The sequence below is a fragment of the Bubalus bubalis genome, chromosome X (genome assembly GCF_019923935.1).
Source record: "Bubalus bubalis isolate 160015118507 breed Murrah chromosome X, NDDB_SH_1, whole genome shotgun sequence".
Taxonomy (NCBI): domain Eukaryota; kingdom Metazoa; phylum Chordata; class Mammalia; order Artiodactyla; family Bovidae; genus Bubalus; species Bubalus bubalis.
In genome coordinates this window covers 87,776,816-87,792,094 of record NC_059181.1, presented here as the reverse complement: position 1 = coordinate 87,792,094, position 15,279 = coordinate 87,776,816, and the positions used below count along the sequence as shown (strand labels likewise).

Here is a 15,279-nt window from a genome sequence, read left to right as displayed (position 1 = left end):
TAGTTGGATATGCTCAACTGTCAAGAAAGGATTTTGTTTCAAAATGAGTTTGCCGTCTTTTCAGATGTATGTCAAAGTTCTAAGGTTTTCTAGTTTCTCTTACCCATTTTTAAAGATTTTAACAAAGATATGTACGAAATACCAGTTAGTAAACTGGCTTGCTTGGAAATGTATGTTTTTTTTTAATTGACAGAACATTCTGTTTTCACTTAAGATTTTTATCTTCACCGTGAGGAGGAATATTAACTTGTTTTACTATAATCTGTATATGTCTAGCTTTATTTTTAAACTACATTTTAAAAAATAGTAAAGAGCTTTTTAAAGAGGAGCTGGTTCCATTTGATTTCTAAATGACAGACATTGTAGTTATTTTATAGCTACACCTAGCATACTGAAACAAAGAAATAATTATATTAAAAAATTATACACAAACAACAAGACTTTTTATTCTAAATCTCATGGAAGTCTAAATCAACAAATCTAAATATGAATACAAGAAGGACTAGGAAATTTTTCCCATGAGTATATCAAATTGTGAAACAAAGAACAAATGCTCCCAAAAACAACTGGGAGTATGCATAAGTATCAGTTCTGTCTAAATTTTTAAATATGTCAATTAAAATTCTCCACATTTTGTTAAGTTAAAATCCAGGTGTATACACAGGTTTTGAAATTTTCCAATCAAATGCTTAGAAAACACATTAATCTTTTATTTTTTATTAACACATATACTCAAGAAATATTACCAGATATGATAATTTTTCAGAACTATAATAAGTGAAAGAAAAATGGGCCCTTTTAGGTTAGTTTTAAGCAAAGTGACTTAAGAGGGAAAGTACTGCTGAAGATCCTTTACTTGATGCTTTGCAACCACATTGTAAGTGGATCATAGGAACTATAGAATGTCAAGAAGAGGTAGAAATTGAGCTATGCATTGGAATGTTTAAAAGGGCAAAATCTACAGATTATTGAAGTGTTTATAAATATACTTGTTTCATTAGTTTTCATAACCAATCCTATCTAACGGCTTCCTTATCCTCCATGATAATGCAGATAAGAATAATACTTTAGGGCTTCCCTGGTGGCTCAGTGGTAAAGAATCTACCTGCCAATGCAGGAGACAAGGGTTTGATACCTGATCCGGGAAGATCCCACATGCTGTGGAGCAACTAAGCCTGAGCTCCACAACTTTTGAGCCTGTGCTCTAGAGGCTGGGCGCTCTAGAACCCATGCTCTGCAACAGGAGAAAACACTGTAATGAGAAGCCCAAGCGCTGCAACTAGAGAAAAGTCCATGCAGCAATGAAGACACACCACAGCCAAAAATAAATAATTTCTTAAAAAAGAATAATCTAACCCACACAACTTATGTTTTCTTTGCCTTGTCAGAATAAAGTAATATATTTTCTGTAGCTATAATGTAAATTAGAGATGCTTAAGCTGTGTGGAGTAGCTTTATTTCAACACTTCTTGTTGTTCATTTGCTAAGTCATGTCTGACTCTTTGTGACTGCATGGAATGCAGCATGCTAGGCTTCCCTGTCCTTCATTATCTCCCAGAGTTTGCTTAAACTCATGTCCATTGAATGCCATCCAACCATCTCATCCTCTGCCATCCCTTTCTCCTGCCTTAAATCTTTCCCAGCTTCAGGGTCTTTTCTAATGAGTTGGCTCTTTGCACCAGGTGGCCAAAGTATTGGAGCTTCAGTATCAATCCTTCAATGAATAATCAGGGTTGATTTTCTTTGGGATTGACTGATTTGATCTCCTTGCTGTCTCAGGAGTCTTCTCCAGCACCACAATTCAAAAGCATCAATTCTTCGACGTTCAGCCTTCTTTATGGTCCGACTCTCAAATCTGTACATTACTACTGGGAAAACCATAGCTTTGACTATACAGACCTTTGTTGGCAAAATGTCTCTGCTTTTTAATGTGCTGTCTAGGTTGGTCATAGCTTTTCTTCCAGGAGTAAGCTTCTTAATTTCATGGCTGCAGTCACCATCCGCAGTGATTTTGGAGCCCAAGAAAATGAAGTCTGTCACTGTTTTCATTGTTTCCCCATTTATTTGCCATGAAGTGATGGGACCAGATGCCATGATCTTGCTTTTGAATGTTGAATTTTAAGCCAGCTTTTTCACTCTCCTCTTTCACCCTCAGCAAGAGGCTCTTTAGTTGCTCTTTGCCTTCTGCTATTAGTATTATCTGCGTATCAGAGGTTTCTCTAGGCAATCTTAATTCCAAACTTGTGATTCATCCAGCTTGGCATTTCCCATGATGTACTCTGCAAATAAGTTAAATAAAGCAGGGTGACAATACAGCCTTGACGTACTCCTTTCCCAATTTGGAACCAGTCTGTTGCTTCATGTCTAGTTCTAACTGTTGCTTCTTGACCTGTATACAGTTTTCTCAGGAAGCAGGGGTAAGGTGGTCTGGTATTCCCATCTCTTGAAGAATTTTCCAGTTTGTTGTGATCCACAAAGTCAAAGGCTTTAGTATAGTCAATGAAGCAGAAGTAGATATTTTTCTGGAATTCCCTTCCTTTTTCTATGATCCAACGGATATTGGCAATTTGATCTCTGGTTCTTCTGCCTTTTCTAAATACAGCTTGTACATTTGGAAGTCCTTCACATACTGTTGAAGCCTAGCTTGAAGAATTTTGAGTATTACCTTGCTGTCATGTGAAATGAGAGCAATTGTGCAGTAGTTTGAGAACATTCTTCGGCATTGCCCTTCTTTGGGATTGGAATTTCAACATTAGGAAATCAGAAAGTTTTATTAAAAATAAAATTAATACTAATTTAAAGTTATGTACAATGTACAGTCAAACCAGTCAATCCTAAAGGAAATCAATCCTGAATATATTCATTAGAAGGACTGATGCTGAAGCTGAAGTTCCAATACTTTGGCCACCTTGTGTGAAGAACTGACTCATTAGAAAAGATCCTGAAGCTGGGAAAGATAGAAGGCAGGAGGAGAAGGGGACCACAGAGGACGAGATGTTGGATGGCATCACCAACTCAATAGACATGAATTTGAGCAACCTCCGGGAGATGGTGAAGACAGGGAAGCCTGGTGTGCTACAGACCATGGGGTTTCTAAGAATCAGACACAACTGAGTGACTGAACAACAACAATGTACAGGAGCATATTTTAAGATAAGCTTGTGATATCTAAGGGAAGTATTTCTTCGTATTTTTGTTGTAGTTTTTGAATTTACAGGTCAACAGTGGCCCCCAGTCATTATTATGCTGAGTTTAATGAGATATTTTAATTTAAATCTAATTGTGGAAAAGTTAAAGTTACACATACAGAAATACTTATCTTTCCTCTGCCTTTTCTTCACTTTTAGAAGCCATATGCTATTTCTAAAGTCAATAGCAGATACTAAAAACCAAACCAGTCTAAGAATACCCTTTATAAAGTCAGCAACCTATGTTGCTTCTTCATGTGATTGGATTTTGCTCAGTCACTAAATGTCTGAAGAGTGCCAAATTTATAACCATCACAAGTGTGAGCATATATTTATATACAGCATATTCTACATATCTATATAGCTATATGGATATATAGAATTGTTATGGCCTTGGGGTAAAATCCTCCCATTCAAAGTGCCAGAACAAAAATAAAAGTTAAGAAATGTAAGCTTATCTTCCTAATTCTATATTATGCTCTTCAAATCAAATATTAAATTGATTTTTAAACAAACATCTTTGAAGGTAAATATGAAACACAAGATGCAGGTTCAATCCCTGGGTTGGGAAGATCCCCTGGAGAAGGGAATGGCAACCCACTCCTGTATTCTTGGCTGAAGAATCCCGCGGACAGAGGAGCCTGGCAGGATACAGTCCATAGGGTTACTAAGAGTCGGACACAACTGAAGCAGCTGAGCAGCAGCAGCGTGTTAATGTGACTTTTGTGAATACTTAAAAGGTAATCATGGAGAGAAGCAGCACACACTGTCTGTTTTATATGTTGATATTTGGCATTTTATAAGGGTTATTTTTATTTTCCTTCTTGGCTACTTTTACTATAGTTTAGATATACAACTCGGTGATGGCATCCTACTTCAGTACTCTTGCCTAGAAAATCACATGGACGGAGGAGCCTGGTAGGCTGCAGTCCATGGGGTTGCTGAGGGTCGGACACGACTGAGCGACTTCACTTTCACTTCTCACTTTCATGCATTGGAGAAGGAAATGGCAACCCACTCCACTGTTCTTGCCTGGATAATCCCAGGGACGGGGGAGCCTGGTGGGCTGCTGTCTATGGGGTCGCACAGAGTCGGACACGACTGAAGTGACTTAGCAGCAGCAGATATACAACTAATAGATAAGCTGGAGTCTCAGTCATATGTCCTAAATTAAGAGAATGCACTTTACTTTGAGATCCAGACTACAGCCATGAATTTTTGAATTGGTTTTGGAAAAACATAATCCCTAATTAGAACATCAAAATTTAGCATTAATAGTAAAGTATACTTGTCAAGTAGAGAGGGAGATGGCAACACACTCCAGTATTCTTGCTTGGCAAATGCCATGGACAGAGGAGCCTGGCCAGCTGTGGTCCATGGGATCACAGAGTCAGATACATACTTGTCAAAACAAGCTTTTTTAAAAAAGAAAGTGTTGTAACATGGGACATATACTCACTAATAATTGTTTTTTTTTTTTTCCTTTCTAAGATTCTTCCGTCCTACCCTTATATTCAGACATTGTTTTGAATACTCCTTTTAAACTTTCCCTGAATCCTCTTAACTTTCAACCCTTCTGTGTTATGTGTTCAGTCGCTCAGTCGTGTCCAACACTCTGTGACCCCATGGGCTGCAGCACGCCAGGCTTCCCTGTCCTTCACCATCTCCTAGAGCTTGCTCAAACTCATGTCCACTGAGTGCCATCCAACCTTCTCATCTGTTGCCCCCTTCTCCTCCTGCCTTCAATCTTTCCCAGCATCAGGGTCTCTTCTCATGAGTTGGCTCTTTGCATCAGGTGGCCAAAGTATTGGAGCTTCAGCTTCAGCATCAGTCCTTCCAATGAATATTCAGGGTTGATTTCCTTTAGGATTGACTGGTTTGATCTCCTTGTAGTCTGAGGGACTGTTGAGTCTTATCCAGCACCACAGTTTGAAAGCATTCATCGGCGCTCAGCCTTCTTTATGGTCCAACTCTCACATCCATACATGACTACTGGAAAAACCATAGCTTTGACCATATGGACTTTTGTCAGCAAAGTATTGTCTCTGCTTTTTAATATGCTGTCTAGGTTCGTCATAGCTTTCCTTCCAAAGAGCAAGTGTCTTTTAATTTCATGCTGCAGTCACCATCCACAGTGATTTTGGGGCCCAAGAAAATAGTCTTTCACTCTTTCTATTGTTTCCCCATCTATTTGCCATGAAGTGATGGGACCAGCTGCCACGATCCTAGTTTTATGAATGAGGGGTTGCCTTTTCCAAAATTTTATATAACATATGTATTCTTTTCAGACTGATTCCTTGGCAGTATGCATTTAAGTTTCCCCCATATCTTTTTGTGGTTTGATATCTCATTTTTTAAATTAAAAAATTCAACAGATACTTGTTAAACTTCAACTATGTGTGTAAGGAACTGCCAGGTTCTTTCCCTACCCTCAGATTTATTGTGATAATTGACAAATTGTGTAAGTTTAAGATGTATGATGTGATGATTTGATACACAGATATATTAAAATAGGCCTTAATATATCTGTGTATCAAATCATCACATCATACATCTCAAACTTATACAATTTATATGTCAATTAAATGATTACCACAGTAAAGTTATTTCACTTATCACCCACTCATGTAATTACAATTTTGTAGTTGTAGTGAAAACATTTAAATTCTACTCTCATAGCAACTTTCAGATATACAATATTGATAACTATAGTCATCATGCTGTAGATTAGAGTCCTAGGGTTTATTTCTCATATAAACTAGAAGTATGTACACATTAACCAACATCTCTTCATTTCCCCCTTTCCTAGCCCCTGCAAACCCCCATTCTACTCTGCTTCTGTAAAGCTGGCTATTTTAGATTCCACACGTAAGTGAGATCATACAGTATTTGTCTTTCTCTGTCCAGTTTATTTCACTTAGTGTAGTGCCCTTAATGTCTGTCAATGTTGTTGCACATTGCAAAACTTCCTTTTATGGCTGAATAATAATTTTTTGTTTATCTCTATACCACATTTTCTTTGTTGATTAATCTGTCAACAGTTAGGTTTGCCTTAGCTTTTGTGAACAATGCTGCAGTGAGCATATGGGATGCAGTTATCTCCTGAAGATAGTGACTTCATTTCCTTTGAATATATACTGAGAAGTGGGATTACTGAATCATGTGGTTGGTCTTTTTTTAAAAACTTTATTTATTTATATTTTTGGTTATGCTGGGTCTTCATTGCTATGCTCATCCTTTCTCTAGTGTCAGCAAGCAGGGGCTACTCTTCATTGAGGTACACGGGCTTCTCACTGTGGTGATTTCTCTGCTTCTCTTGTTGCGGAGCACAGGCTCTAGAGGACAGGCTCACTAGTTGCTCTGCAGCATGCGGAATCTTCTCGGACCAGGGATCAAACCCATGTCCCCTTCCTATATTATATTGAGGCAGGCAGATTTTTAACCACTGTACCATCAGGGAGGTCCCCAAGTGGTAGTTCTAGTTTTAATTTTTTTGAGGAACCTTCATACATGTTTTCCATAGTGTGGCACCAATTTGCATCATCACAAACTGTGCTTGTGCTCTCTTTTTTTCCATATTCTTGCCAATACTTAACTCTTGTCTTTTGATAAAAGCCATTCTAACAAGTGTGTAGTTATATCTCATTTGTTTTTCTTGCTTAGTTTCTCTGGCCCGGATGTATGGCACTTTGTTGAATAGTAGTAGTGACAGTGGGCACCCTTTTCTTGTTCTTAATCTTAGAAAGCTTTTAACCTTTCACCATGGAGTATGATGTTTGCTTTGGGCTTGTCACACATAGCCTTTATTATATTGAGGTATGTTTCTCTGTATCCACTTTATTGAAAGTTTTTATTGTGAAAGGATGTTGAATATGTGTCAAATAATTTTTCTGCATCTGTTGAAATGATCATATGGTTTTTGTCTTTCATTCTATTCATTTTATTGATTTGTATATTTTGAACCATCCTTGCCTTCCAGAGATCGTAGTTGATCATGGTGTACGATCCTTCTAATGTGCTGTTGAATTCAGTTTGCCAGTATTTTGTTGAGAATTTTTGCATCTGTATTCATCACGGATTTTTGGCCTATAGTTTTCTTTTCTTGTAGTGTTCCCATCTGGCTTTGGTTTCAGGGGACTGCTGGCCTTGTAAAAGAAGTTTGGGAGTGTTGACTCCTATTTAATTTTTTGGAAAAGTTTGAGGATTAGCATTAATTCTTCTTTACATATTTGACAGATTTCACCCATGAAGCCAGGGATTTTTGTTGTAATTGTTGGGAGATTTTGTATTGGATTCAGTTTCCTTACATATCATTGGTTAAGTTCAGATTTCCTATTTTTTATGATTATATCTTGGTAGATTGTATGTCTCTTGGAATTTGTGCATTTCTTCAGTGTCATCCCATTTATTGGCATATAATCAGTCATAGTAGTCCTTATGATCTTTTTAATTTCTGTGTCATCAGACAAAATCTCCTCTTTCATTTCTAATTTTGCTTGAATTCTCTTTTTTTCTTGGTAAATCTAGCTAAAGGTTTATCAGTTTTGTTTATCTTTAAAAAAAACCAGCTCTTAGTTGTGTTGATTGTTCATGTCTTTTTATTGCTGAAAAATATTCCATTTTTGGATATATTTGGATATATATAATATATGTATAATGGATATAGCAGTGTTTATCCATTCACCTATTGAAGGATACCTTAGTTGCGTCCAGGTTTTGGCAGTTATGAATAAAACTGCTATTAACATTCATGTGCAGATTTTTGTGTAGATGTAAGTTTTCAGCTTATTTGGGTATATCCCTTGGAGCACAGTTGCTGAATCATAAGGTAACCCTATGTTTAGCTTTATAAGAAACTGTCACACCATCTCTTAAAGTACTGTACTGCCTTGTATTCCCATCAGCAATGAGTTCTTGTTCCACATCTTCAGTAGCCCTTGGTGTTATCAGTATCCTGGATTTTAGCCATTTTAATAGGTATGAAATGGTATCTTACTCTTTAACTTTGCAGTTACCTAAAGATAAATGATATTGAGCATCTTTTCATATGATTGTCATCTTTTTATATATATATATATTTTGGGTGAGGTCTCTGCTTAGGTCTTTTGCCTACTTTTTAACCGAGTCCTTTATTTTTTTTTAAACAGTTTCCTTTAGTTCTTTGAATATATGTATAATAGCTGGTTTCCATTCTTAGTTTTAAAAAATCTAAGAAGTGAGGCCCTTCAGGGACATTTGTTGGTTGCCTTTTTTCGAAAAAAAATTCTTGTTTGTATTTAAAAAATAATTTAATTAATTAATGTTTTGGCTGTGCTAGGTCTTCGTTGCTGCAAGGGCTTTTCTGTAGTTGTGGCGTGCAGGGGCTGCTCTCTAATTGCAGTGTGTGGGTTTCTCATTGTGGCACAGGCTCAATAGTTGTGTTGCACAGGCTTAGTTGCTCCGCAGCATGTGGGATCTTCTTGGATCAGGGATCAAACCCATGTCTCCTGCATTGTCTTCTGTATCTCCTTTACCACTGAGCTACCAGGGAAGCCCCTTGTGTGTATTTTTTAAACCTGGCTTCTTCAGATCACCCCCTCAGTCATTATAAATCAGTGGTCAGCCAATGATGGGTCAGAGATGTCCTTAAATGCCTTGAACCATTAAGTTCTCCACCTTTTCCAAGGAGATCTTTGTGTAAAGGTATTCCTCATACTTTAGGCAGTTTATCAGTCAGCCTTAGTTTTCATTTCTTATTTCCAAGATCAGCCAGAGTTGAGTGACGCGGGCCTTCTCCTGTCCCATCTTGTTCCTGGGCAGGTTCACAGTCTTGTATACTCATGCATATTTTCAGATTCCAAAGAATATGTTGGAATCTTTCAAAGCTCCCTTATGGCCATCTTGTTTTCAAAGCCCTCCTTTAACATTTTAGCCAGGCTCTTGTTTGCTCCAAATTGAAATCATAGCCTTAGGCAGCTGTGACATCAGCAGATTGCTGTGGTTTTCTTATAATGCCCTGAGGAAAGTACTTTTTACAAAGATCTGAGCTCTGAATATGCAGGTCAGGAAGCAACAGTTAGAACTGGACATGGAACAACAGACTGGTTCCAAATAGGAAAAGGAGTACGTCAAGGCCGTATATTGTCACCCTGCTTATTTAACTTATATGCAGAGTACATCATGAGAAACGCGGGGCTGGAAGAAGCACAAGCTGGAATCAAGATTGCCGGGAGAAACATCAATAACCTCAGATATGCAGATGACACCACCCTGATGGCAGAAAGTGAAGAGGAACTAAAAAGCCTCTTGATGAAAGTGAAAGAGGAGAGTGAAAAAGTTGGCTTAAAGCTCAACATTCAAAAACGAAGATCATGGCATCTGGTCCCATCACTTCATGGGAAATAGATGGGGAAACAGTGTCAGACTTTATTTTGGGGGGCTCCAAAATGACTGCAGATGGTGATTGTGGCCATGAAATTAAAAGATGCTTACTCCTTGGAAGGAAAGTTATGACCAACCTAAACAGCATATTAAAAAGCAGAGACATTACTTTGCCAACAAAGGTCCGTCTAGTCAAGGCTATGGTTTTTCCTGTGGTCATGTATGGATGTGAGAGTTGGACTGTGAAGAAGGCTGAGCGCCGAAGAATTGATGCTTTTGAACTGTGGTGTTGGAGAAGACTCTTGAGAGTCCCTTGGACTGCAAGGAGATCCAACCAGTCCTTTCTGAAGGAGATCAGCCCTGGGATTTCTTTGGAAGGAATGATGCTAAAGCTGAAACTCCAGTACTTTGGCCACCTCATGTGAAGAGTTGACTCATTGGAAAAGACTCTGATGCTGGGAGGGATTGGGGGCAGGAGGAAAAGGGAACGACAGAGGATGAGATGGCTGGATGGCATCACTGACTCGATGGACGTGGGTTTGGGTGAACTCCGGGAGTTGGTGATGGACAGGGATGCCTGGCGTGCTGCAATTCATGGGGTCACAAAGAGTCGGACACGACTGAGCGACTGAACTGAACTGAACTGAACTGAGCTCAGAATAAAATCCAATGGTGACAACTCCCTGGGAATGGAGTTTTCTGGGTAGCTACTAATTTGGTGAAAATATTGACTGTGTTCTGGGGATGGGGCTTTTAATGAACCTCCAAAAGATCCATTGGCTGTGATAGTTCTGACTTTCATGACTACTATACCTTTGAACTTGGAAGGGAGGGAGGATGGGAATAACTTGAAGTTAAAACGTAACAGACTGGTGTTCTTACTGAGGTTCAATAGTTTTCTTTTTTTTTTTTTCTTTAATTGATACTTTTCAGTTCATTCTGTACCTTTGGTTAATTTCCGGTGTTCTGAACTGTTTTTTGCTTTTTAATATTTTGCCAGTATTTGTTTGCCCATATAGAGGAATTGATTCACTAAGGTCCTGAGTTTGATGTTCTTGACATTGGTTTGTTGACATCTCTAATTTTGATAGAAAAACAATGTTCTTCTGAGACATTGCATTAATATTTATTATGTATATAAATCGTGGTTCTTAAATGACAGATAAAACATTAGCACTTTTTCCTCTTGCAGAAACTTTTAGGCACCCATTTGGGACAATTATATTCCTTCTTTTCCAGGTTCCTGTTAGTTCTGATTCTATAGACCCATCTGATGATACCGAGGTACAGTCTTTGACATGTCAGAGAGAATGCAGCAAAACTGTGAACACTGAAGCTTTAATGACAGTATTTCACCCTCAGAATTTGGAGACCCTTGATTCCAAAATGGTAGGAAAACAAAATATTTAAATCTGTGGATTGAAACAATTGATTAAAAATAAAAATATTAGACTAGAAGGTATTGCAACTGAAAATTCTTCTTTTAGGGCTAGAAAAGATTTTTTAGCAGATACAAAATACGACTATTATCTAGAATTAAGATGAAAGTTGAATCTTGGGTTTTATTTGCATAGATTTCTGACAGTCAATCCTAATTGGAGTGATTGGTGAGAATGATGGTTCAAAGTTTTACCTCCTAAGTGTCCTGATTTTCCCATTTTAACGTGAGTTTAGCTAAGAACTAAAATAGTAAATTAAAGCTGTTATGCTCACATGGGTTTAGAAGATTTTTGTGATGACAGTGTTCCAGTGGTTAGCCCATCTGTGAATACCGATTTTGACTTTCTGTGTTCTTATTTTCCATAGGTATTGTTTTTTGGTGAAGAAAGTTGTCAAGTTATTTGAAACTTAATTTCAAATTAAGTTAATTTCTCATCATGTTTAATTGTTTTGATTTTTTTGTTGTTGTTATAGTTGAAAGAAAAGATGAAGGAACAGTCCTGGAACATTCTATTTTCAGAATGTGGACGTGGTGTTAGCATGTTTCGGACCAAAAAGACTCGAGATCTGGTTGTAAGAGGGATTCCAGAGACCTTAAGAGGAGAGCTCTGGATGCTTTTTTCAGGTATTCCACTTACTCACTTTATTCATTTAACAGACATTAACTATGCCCCAATAAAAATAATTACAAAGATGGCTAGAACAAAGTCTTACTCATCATCCCATCATGAGTTCAGACTAGTCAAAGAGAGTACAATAATTACATGTACTTACCTTTATATACACACATCCATTGCCTGAGCAGATAAGTTTATGAGGCAATATATAGCTAACTGCAAGGGATGGAATGGGAACCTCTAGTGTCAGAGGAAAGTTAAGGGGAAATGACATTTCATGAAAATGTTACTCTTTTGGATAAGATTGGTGTCCTGATGTTAGAGGTTTTAGTGTGAAGCTTTTCCTTTTTTTAATTTATTTTTTGTTGAAGGATAATTGCTTTATAGAATTTTGCTGTTTTCTGTCAAACCTCAACATGAATCAGCCATAGGTATATATATATCCCCTTCCTTTTGAAACTCCCTCCCATCTCCCTCCCCATCCCACCCCTCTAGGTTGATACAGAGCCCCTGTTTGAGTTTCCTGAGCCATACAGCAAATTCCCATTGGCTATCTATTTTACATATGGTAATGTAAGTTTCCATGTTACTCTTTCCATACATTTCACCCTCTCCTCCCCTTTCCCTATGTCCATTAGACCATTCTCTATGTCTCTTTCTGCATTGTTGCCCTGTGAATAAATTCTTAAATACCGTTTTTCTAGATTCCATATATATATATTTTAGAATACGGTATTTATCTTTCTCTTTCTGACTCACTTCACTCTGTATAATAGGTTCTAAGTTCATCCATCTCATTAGAACTTACTCAAATGTGTTCCTGTTAATGGCTGAGTAATATTCCATTGTGAATATGTACCACAGCTTCTTTATCCGTTCATTTGTCAATGGACATCTAGGTTGCTTCCATGTTCTAGCTATTGTAAATAGTGCTACAGTGAACAATGGGAAACATGTGTCTCTTTCAATTTTGGTTTCCTCACAGTATAGGCCTAGAAGTGGGATTGCTGGGTCGTATGGTGGTTTTATTCCTAGTTTTTTAAGGAATCTCCATATTGTCTTCCATAGTGGCTATATCAACATACATTCCCACCAACAGTACAAGAGCATTCCCTTTTACTCCACACTCTCTCCAGCATTTATTGCTTGTAGACTTTTTGATGATGGCCATTCTGACCAGTATGAGGTGATTTCTCATTGTAGTTTTGATTTGCATTTCTCTAATAATGAGTGATGTTGAGCATCTTTTCATGTATTAGCCATCTGTATGTTTTCTTTGGAGAAATTTCTGTTTAGGTCTTTTTCCCACTTTTTGAATGTGTTGTTTGTTTTTCTGGTATTGAGTTGTATGAGCTGCTTGTATATTTTGGAGATTAATCCTTTGTCAGTTGTTTCATTTGCTATTATTTTCTCCCATTCTGAGAGTTGTCTTTTTGCTATGCGAAAGCTTTTAAGTTTAAACAGGTCCCATTTGTTTACTTTTGTTTTTATTTCCATTACTCTAGGAGGTGTGTTATAGAGGATCTTGCTTTGATTTATGTCATCGAGTGTTCTGCCTATGTTTTCCTCTAAGAGTATTATGGTTTCTGATCTTACATTTAGGTCTAGAATCCATTTTGAGTTTATCTTTGTGTATAGTATTAGGAGGTATTCTAATTTCATTCTTTAACATGTAGCTGTCCAGTTTTCCCAGCACCATTTATTGAAGAGGCTGTCTTTGCTCCATTGTATATTCTTGCCTCCTTTGTCAAAAATAAGGTACCCATAGGTGCATGGGTTTATCTCTGGGCTTTCTATCTTGTTCCATTGGTCTATGTTTCTGTTTTTGTGCTAGTACCATGCTGTCTTGATGACTGTAGCTTTGTAGTATAATCTGAAGTCAGGAATGTTGATTATTCCAACTCCATTCTTCTTTCTCAAGACTGCTTTGGCTATTTGGGGTCTTTTGTGTTTCCATATGAATTGTGAAATTTTTTGTTCTATTTCTGTGAAAAAAGCCATTGATAATTTGATAGGAATCACATTGCATCTGTAGATTGCATTTGGTAGTATAGTCATTTTCACAATATTGATTCTTCCTACCCTGGAACATGCAATATCTGTTTATGTCATCTTTGATTTCTTTCATTAGTGTCTTATAATTTTCTATGTACAGTTCTTAGACAAGTTTATTCCTAGATATTTTATTATTTTTGTTGCAGTGGCGAATAGGATTGATTCCTTAATCTCTCTTTCTGATTTTTCATTGTTAGTATATAGAAATGCAAGTGATTTCTGTGTATTGATTCTGTATCCTGAAACTTTGCTAAATTCACTGATTAGCTCTAGTAATGTTCTGATACTATCTTTAGGGTTCTGATACTATCTTTAGTATCATGTCATCTGCAAACAGTGAGAGCTTTACTTCTTTTCTGATCCGGATTCCTTTAATTTCTTTTTATTTTCTGATTGCTGTATAGTGTGAAGCTTTTCATTTTGTTTGTACTCAGATAACACTTGAGCATAGAGCTAAATTTAAAAGCAATCCAGTTCTTCATGTATATATGCAAGTTGTAGCTTTTTTATATTCCTCTTCTTTTGTGTGTCAATGTAATCATCTATACAGGTGCTGTTAATGACATGGCTGCTAATCCTGGCTATTATGCTGAAGTGGTTGAGCAGTCCTTAGGGACCTGCAACTTGGCTACTGAAGAAATTGAACGTGATTTGCGTCGCTCCCTGCCTGAGCATCCAGCCTTTCAGAGTGACACTGGTATATCTGCTCTGAGGCGGGTACTTACTGCTTATGCATTCAGAAATCCCAAAATTGGATACTGCCAGGTATGCTGTCATTATGAACTCAACTATTTACATGTTCCAAATGATAAAATCACATCAAATCCAACTCTACTAATAAGAACAGAGATTGGGCTGCGATTGATAGTGGATATTATTAATCTAAGAATGGTAGTAGAAGTATTTAGAATTGATATTCTATTATTTCATTTCTCTTTTATATTTAACAAATATTTATTGAATTCCTGCTCTGTGAAAGATACTATGCTGGTACTCAGGACTACATAAAGCTGAATCAGATAAGAATCCTCCCCTTAAAAATATTTGGACTGGCAGGTATTAAAACAGATTCATTGACAAATGAAAAACAAATGAGACAGTTTATTAGAGAATATTAAGTCTCACCAGGATTCATAAAAGGAATAAGTTGGAGGAACAGAAAAGACTTCATGGAAAAAGTGGCACTTGTAGGTCTTGAAATCCGTGAATTTTGGATATATGGAGAAGGAATGAAAGACCATTCTAGATGAAGGGATTGGTGTAACCAGGCACAGATAGAGGTAAATATGGAATATATGTAGGACCATGTTCTGTTTTGGAGAAAGAAATGGCAACCCCCTCCAGTATCCTTGCCTGGAAAATCCCATGGACCAAGGAGCCTGGTGGGCTGCAGTCCATGGGGTCACAAAGAGTTGGGCACGACTGAGTGACTAACGGACAGATGTTCTATTTAGTAGAAGTGTAGAGTTAATGAAATGAAGTAACTGGGCAATTGGGCGGTGGAGGAGGGATCAATAAGGTAGATTGGGATAAGTCAGGAGTTTGATTTTACTTTGTAGACAGTGGAGAAATCATTGAAAAAAATCCTTTAGGAGGACACTAAAGGGTATGCTTGACTG

The 15,279-nt window shown here is 37.4% G+C and overlaps 1 protein-coding gene across 2 annotated transcripts in view; it reads left to right on the top strand.

Moving 5' to 3' along the window:
- TBC1D8B (TBC1 domain family member 8B) overlaps positions 1-15,279 on the top strand; it is a 75,328-nt gene that overhangs the window by 30,580 nt on the left and 29,469 nt on the right. For both annotated transcript variants that reach the window (XM_006052780.3, XR_003106617.2), the window contains exons 8-10: positions 10,788-10,937; positions 11,463-11,613; positions 14,211-14,425. In XM_006052780.3, the coding sequence (XP_006052842.1) occupies positions 10,788-10,937; positions 11,463-11,613; positions 14,211-14,425 (516 nt within the window). The remainder of the gene's footprint in view (positions 1-10,787; positions 10,938-11,462; positions 11,614-14,210; positions 14,426-15,279) is intronic.